The 7,606-nt window shown below is 37.8% G+C and overlaps 1 protein-coding gene across 1 annotated transcript; it reads right to left on the bottom strand.

The window, feature by feature from the left end:
- Nucleotides 1-343: 343 nt before the first annotated feature.
- On the bottom strand, nucleotides 344-3,598 carry LOC104090186 (uncharacterized). The gene is made up of 9 exons (XM_033654555.2): nucleotides 3,458-3,598; nucleotides 3,351-3,384; nucleotides 3,121-3,181; nucleotides 2,950-2,995; nucleotides 2,766-2,864; nucleotides 2,398-2,466; nucleotides 2,006-2,291; nucleotides 1,730-1,860; nucleotides 344-1,552 (listed from the first exon to the last, which is right to left on the bottom strand). Exons 1-9 carry the CDS (start codon nucleotides 3,596-3,598, stop codon nucleotides 344-346), a joined length of 2,076 nt encoding a protein of 691 aa, XP_033510446.1.
- Between the last annotated feature and the right edge of the window lie 4,008 nt (nucleotides 3,599-7,606).

Here is a 7,606-nt window from a genome sequence, read left to right as displayed (position 1 = left end):
ATGGTGGCACTTTTCTTATATACTATCTGGTGGATCATCCTTTCCTGCATAAATCATGAAAAATGTTCAGAATGATAGTAGCCATCCCATCTTTTCTGAAGTTAATTTGACTTATTCATGAAGAATGATCAGAGGTAATCAAATTTTGGTCCCTGATCAATCATATGACCAACCATTAAATAGTAACAGAAAAAGGAAAGAAAGAGTGAGAGCCTTATTATAACATATGCAATGATTACGGGTCATTACAATACAATGTATGAGTTTAACATGATTGTATATCCAGCAACCAATATATTTCGGAGAAATGTTAGAAGAAATTCACAGCCTTTGTGCAAGTTACTCAAAGCTGAAGTGCCAAGTCAGTGTCTACAGGAGCTAACGAACGATATGATGATTGATTGTTGTAAAGGAAAGATGGCATGGTCTGCAGAATGTTTGGGTTCTCCTGAAGAGACAGTGATGGATTCACTTCCCTGCCCATCTTATAGTAATTTCCCTGACCATACAAGGACCTTTCCCTGTAATCTCTCTGCAATCTTGATGCCTCTGACATTTTATTTTGCCTTATTGGATTCATTTGATTTAGCTGAGCTTTCAAGAATGCCATATCAAAAATGAACCTGGAGCTTGTTCTTGCTGGAAATGGCACTACAGGCATTGTCTTGTTCAGTTCCAACTTCAAAGATTGGCTAACTGGCCCAAGAAAACTAAGGTTGCTACCCGAGCTGCTGCCAACATTTTCGTTTTTATCACAAATGACTACTTTCTTTTCAGTCTTTGACCCAAAGCTGTTATTTTTGGTTTGATCTGGAATAGTCCCAGTTAAATTGGACTGAGCTGGAGAAGACTGTGCAATCTTGCTTTGTGATCGTGTGATGCGTGATGATGTGGAATTGGTATTCTTCTTGTTTCTCCACTTCAACTCAGATAGACTTGAATGAGATTGTTCTAGAGCTAGTACAACTGGCAGAACTTTGATTTCTTCCACCTTACTGCTTCTGCCAATTTTCTTCATGGCTGAAGAATTTGTATCTCCTGATTTCCCATTAGTGCAGATATGAGAACCCAAGTTATTGTCTTTACTCTTGCCTCCATTTTGAGTTTTCTTGGCTGCTTCTTCTGTTACTTTATGAACATTCCTTTTGTAGCACAAAATTGATGTGCTTTTCTTCTCTGAATTTTCTGTACGAGGAAGGGGGCCTTTCTGACTGCTCATTCCAGCTATTTTGCTAGTCTCGTCTTCCCTTGCACCATTAGTCAGATCGATCTTATCACTGGTGCTTTTGAGCACTGAGCCAAATCCTCCGACAGGACTAGAGAGTTTCTGAGATGAAGTAAAAACTCCAGTATCAGATTGACTTTGTACGGTGGCAAAGGCAGCGAATCCTAAGCACGTTGGAGGCTGAACTCCATAGTTTAGACTTATATTTGTGTGAGAAGAAAGGAATGAATGGTTTCCTTGCAATTTCCGGTTGGCAACCATTTGTGCTGTTGGTCCTAAATCTATGACAAAGGACATCAAGCTCTCTCGGTAACTACCATCCCTGTTCTACAAATGACAAATTCAATTATTATTGTAATGCACTTATATTTTTGTCATGTATGTTGTAGCTTAGTACAAAATACATGACAAAAAAGTACACTCTCCAAATAAACTGCATGTCAGAGGGGCCAAAGTCTTTGATTTGTGGGCTCCAAAGGAAGCAGGACGGAGAAAATAACTTACAAGAATTAGTGACTGAGGATTCTTGTTACACATAAAAGAGTCGGTCTCATGGTAAGACGAAGGCCTGCAAGTTTCATATGTAGAACGACGACTAGCATCTAGAGAAGACAACCTTTGGCCATGTCTGTTACCTGTTTAAAGACAGTGAAGCAATAGGAATCAGAATTGTACTACTTGTCCAATTTGAGTACTTATCAAGAGTATAATTTCCGCAGTCAACTCAACTGGTAATAAAAGAAATAAATGTATAAAGCTCAGAGAACACAAGTGTCTTACCTAATAAGAATGCACTGTCAATCGGAGCAGCTCCATTGGTAAATGAAGGTCCTTCTTTGCTGCTTCTCCTAAATGTTGATGAAACACTTTGGCCAAGTCCGATATTTTTGGAAGAATCATCAAGGGCACCATCTGGTATTACACCTCTAGAATGTTTTTCCTTGGCTTCATTTTTCAGTCTCCTCATCGATCTTAGTCTGGTCCACGGAAATTCCACTTCAAAGTTTCCGGGATTAGTTTTTAGAAGATGAAATACTTTCTTAGCTAGTTCATATATAGCACGAGCCTGTAAATCATTAGAATCTGTCACAAATTGTTGGTCCTCTTGATACTTCTAAAAATCAAAATTGTTTGAGACATAGGCAGATGCTTTAAGGGTAATATCCAAATACCTGTCTGAAATAGACAGTACCAGAGGAGTTGAAATGCATCGCATTCTTTGAAATCAGAAATGCATCATGCTGCAGAATCATGAGTTTGAAAAGATGATTAAGGGACAAGCACAATAGAGTTCTGACTTCAAAACTGAGAGCTGCACATTTTCAAGTAGTCAAAATTATTCAGACCAAAGGTCATGTTCCTTAATCTATGATCATAATTCATAACAATGAACACATGCAGTTGATCAGAGAAAATCTGAAAACAGAAAGTTAAACTGCAGATTGTTTCATAAAAAATAAATAGTCAATCAAGTGTCAAAGAAGAAAAAATGACAGAGTGATGTAATAAGAGAAATGGAAATTTAGGGGAAAAAGCAGACCTTAAACTGTTCAAGATTCTGATACATTCCTTCGTGAAGTTTAGCCCTCATTGTACCAAAATCCATAGGCTCTCTAATGATTTCATAGTAATTTTCCACCTTACAAGACGCAGAAAATCTAATCAAATTTTACTCTGTAAGAAGACGTGACCTTCAAGATGTGAAGTCATTCATAAAATCAAACCTCAGTGGGATCAACTGGTTCAGCAAATATTTCATGGGTATCCCTCCTAACATCAAAAAAGAAAAATAAACCAACAAAGTATTACAATGTGAAATAACCATTTATGGTTTCCTTTATTGTACGCTTAATGATGTATGTGGGAATATTGAACTGAGTCAAATGAATACTGACCTTTGCAGCACGTCCAGAATAAGTTCTAGTATACGCTTTTCGGGCAACTTTGTTGGTTTACCTGATAAAAATGGTAGAATCCCAAGTTTGAATGGGAAAATTGAAAATCCAACAAGTTTACATTGCAAGATCATTAAGGTCAGATCAGAGTATACATAAACTTTTCAATACAATAAGTAAATATTAATGTTAAATGCATAACATGTCTGCTTTGAAGAAAAAAGACTTACTGGATGAATTTTCATGATGTGGCTCGCCCTCCTCCTGCAAAAACATTTAAATGAGAGGAAGTAAAAGTTCAATTACATAGTGAAACATCCACAATGGTAAATCTAACCTCAGCAACGCCCTTGTGTTTAGTTGAAACAGAAATACAAATATCTCCAACATCATGGAACTTTCTCTTGATACTTGCCCTTGTGCAGGAAGTTGGTCCTTCAGAATGAGAATGATCCTTCTTCTTTTTCCACCTTTGCATTTTCCTAAACAAAATTCATTATTACTATACCATATCACTTGAGAAAGTGATACTTGGTCAATAATCCAAAACTCATCTGGACATGACACAGAATTTAGGACGCTCTACTATGGAAAGGACCTGGATAATTAATATATAAACATTAAGCAAAAGAAATATACGCAGCATTAATGGATACTGCTCTAAATCTGGTTAAAAAGGATTTAGAATGATTGATCATTGGGTGTTACAAGTTAATTGCCCGCAGCAGTTATGACTAATATTAGGATCTCTGAAAGGAGAAAGGAGTTGAAACAGAAACGCAGCCATACAAAGCTTATTGAATGAAAATCAGATGAAATATATCAAATAAAATCGTTTATTATACATGAGTAAGTGTCAATTTGCTAATAATGCATTACTACAGTTGGAGAGATCATTTCTATTTAAATTTCTTAATGATACATTACTATAGTTGGAGAGATTGTATTTTATTAATTGTATATTGCTACTCTTAAGTAGAACCAGATCTGCAATAAAGCAGCATCTGTATACCTAAGGCTACTAATTACTTTCCAAATTACAGCAATGGTTCAATATTTATCGATGTATGTCAGTTATATGCAGCTTTACGTTAGGGTTCTTTAAACGTAACTGTTCCATTTCAACCAAATGAGTTTATTTGTTCTTTTACTAGTCATTGGAATTCTCTGTAACATGCTCATTTATATCCGTTTACCAAGTAAAATTTCACTATGTATTTATTTCTCAAGATTAGTTACCAGAAAAAGAAATGTGGGATAAGAAAACAGGCCCTACATTTTAAGATCATGATCAAGGTCAAGGTTACCAAGTTTACAAACCTGACTTGTCGACCATCATAAATGTTTTGTTGGAAAACTAGAGCTGAGCTAAATTTGGATGCTCTTTTCCTTCTTCCATTAGAATTGGTAATATCTTGCTTCATAAGAAAATACAAACCTTTTGAAACCAAAGGGGAATTTCCTCACAATTTGTAATGAACTGGTCGGTCATTTTGTGTATTTGAGTCTCGTTCCCCCTATTTGATGCTTCCCGTATGTGTATTTGTTGTTATGTGACTTGTGGGGATGGTTGGTTTGGTTTCGGGGAGGTTTTGGAGTGAATTGGAACACTTAATTCCTTGGTTGAAAACTTAAGTTGTAAGAGTTGACCGAGGGTTGACTTTTATGTAAACGATCCCGGAATGGTATTTTGAGGGTTCGGTAGGTTCGTATGGTGATTTTGGACTTAGGCGTATGTCCGGATTTAGGTTCGGAGGTTCCTAGGTTATTTTGGCTTGAATTGGCGAAAGTTAGAAATTTGAAGGTTGGAAGGTTCATAGGTTTGACCGGGAGTTGGCTTTGATGATATCGAGTTCGGATTTTAGTTCAAGGAGTTGGAATAGGTCCGTTGTGTCATTTTGGACTTGTATGCAAAATTTGAGGTCATTCCGAGTTGTTTAGGCATGCTCGGCGTAAGTTTTGAATTTAAAATTTTGAATTAGTTCATTAAGTTTGGATTGAAGTGTGATTCGTGGTTTTGATATTATTTTGTATGATTGGAGGCCTCGAGTAGGTCCATGTTAAGTTTTAGGACTGGTTGGTGTGATTGGACGGGGTCCCTGGGGTGGACTTGGGTGTGTTTCGGATAGGTTTCAAACCATTTTCCTTTGTTTTGGATTACTGAATTTGTGGTGTCTGGTTTTCTTCATCACGATCGCGACAAGGCACTCGCGTTCGCGGAGGGTTAGTGTGAGCTGCGCAGTCGCCCTTCATCGCATTCACGGTTGGGCGCCACATTCGCGAAGCAACTGGGAGCTAGGAGAGTTTGGCCTACGCGTTTGCAAGGTCCAGGTGGCGTTCGTGTAGGGTCGGGTGAGTTCTTCATCGCGTTCGCGAGTGTATGGTCGTGAATGCGAAGGGTATTTGGAGGATGTCATCATTTTATGCTTCTCGTACGCGAGGCATGCGCCGCATTCGCGAAGGGTATGCCTGGACAGACTCTTAAGTACTCTATTTCGAGTTTTAGTCCTTTTATCACATATTGAGATTGAGAGCTCGGATTTGGGCGATTTTGAGGGAATATTTACGATTTGGATTGGGGTAAGTATTTTTTATTCGGATTTGTTTATTATTCATGATTACAACCTTGATTTTAGTGTTTGACTGGTGAATCTAGGTGAAGAAATTAGGAATTTTGGTAAAAACTTTTCTAAATAAAATTTGAGGATTTGAACCCGGATTCGGAGTCGGAATTGGATGAAACATGTATGGTTGGACTAGTATTCGAATGCGTATTTGGAATGTGTGACTTTTATCGGGTTCCGGAAGGCCAGCTCGGGTTGACTTTTTGACTATTTGATAAAGGTCGAAGTTTTATTGTTTGAGATTGTTTTCTATGGCTTTAGATGTTATTGAGTTATTTTAGCTAGATTCAAGCCGTTCGAAGGTTGATTCACGCGGGAAGGGATTTCTAGAGTACTGATTTGGCTTGCTTGAGGTAAGTATCTTACCTAAACTTAGTTTAGGCACTATTTTTCTGAGTTATTAATGATAGCTACGTGCTATGGGTGGCGCACTTGTGAAGAGTTGAGCTCATGTGCATGCACCAGGGTATTATCCATGCTCGGGGTAGTGCTTAGGCTATGATATGCCTTGAATTGATTGCTAAGCTTTATGTTGTTATGTTTCTTATGCTTGTACCCCTTTTGTGATCTATTTGAACCATGTTTAAGATTACATATAGGTTAATCTCCTCATTGAACATGATAATTGCTACTTTCGTGATGTAATTGCCCGATTTGAGAAATGGTAGCACACTTTGTACATGCATACACCTTAGCATGCCACTTATACTAGTCCATGAGAATAAAACTTGACATCAATTGTTCATCTACATGTAATCTTGTACATCTAATTACTGTGTGATATGGATTGGACTGGTAGCACGTGAGTTGTCCATGCGGTTGAGATATCATAGCACGTGAGTTGTCCATGCGGTTGAGTTATGATAACACGTGAGTTGTCCATGCGGTTGATATTATTAGCAAGTGAGTTGTCCATACGGATCCGAGATATGATAGCACGCGAGTTGTCCGTGCGGTTGATATTATTAGCACGTGAGTTGTCCGTACGATTGAGATATAATAGCATGTGAATTGTCTGTGCGGTTGATATATATGGCACGTGATTTGTCTGTGTAGCATGCGGATAAGGATCTATCCTCCTAGGGTCACCCTCTCATGTTTCTCTTATTGATGGTGTACACACGGTATGAGAATAAACTAATTAGTGGTTTGATTCAATTATTGTATTTTTTCTCTACTTGCAAATTTCCTTGGTTGTATACTTATTTTATGAGCATATCTTCTCTATATGCTGGATTGTTAACTGATACAGAGTTTAGCATATTATCTCTTGTATATCGAGGTGACTTTATCTGTGTTTTCATGATTTGATGATATTATTGTTGTGTACTTGTAGAAATTCATGAGCTGAGAAGGTAATTAGCGAGTATCGTTGATAATTCTTGCCTCTATTACCTCACCGAGGTTAGTTATGGTACTTGCTGTGTACATGGGATCGGTTGTACTCATACTACACTCTGCACTTAATTGTGCAGATCCAAATGTTAGACCGAGCCGTGAGTTAATGTGATTCATGTTGTGCATTTGCCGAGAGACGAGGTAGAGTTGCATTTTGGCCGTAGACTTTGGTGTCTCTTTACATTTCAGTTGTTGTTGTTATTACTTTTAGACATTGTTTTCATTTGTACTTCGGACTTGTACTTCTATGTTAGAGCTTATGACTCTGTATTACTAGTTCTAGGGGATTATATGTATTGATGCAGTTATTTATGTTATCGGCTTTAGACTTGTACTATTTTCATTATTTTTGTTATCTTGTGCGGCTTTTATTATGTTCGGCTTGCCTAGCAAGTGAGTTAGGCGTCATCATGACCGATTGGTGGTTTTGGGTCGTGACAAGTTGGTATTAGAGCCCTAGGTTC

Source organism: Nicotiana tomentosiformis, chromosome 7 (genome assembly GCF_000390325.3).
Source record: "Nicotiana tomentosiformis chromosome 7, ASM39032v3, whole genome shotgun sequence".
NCBI classification, from domain to species: Eukaryota; Viridiplantae; Streptophyta; class Magnoliopsida; order Solanales; family Solanaceae; genus Nicotiana; species Nicotiana tomentosiformis.
The sequence above is the reverse complement of the archived record's forward strand: the minus strand, read 5'-3'. Positions and strand labels throughout refer to the sequence as shown.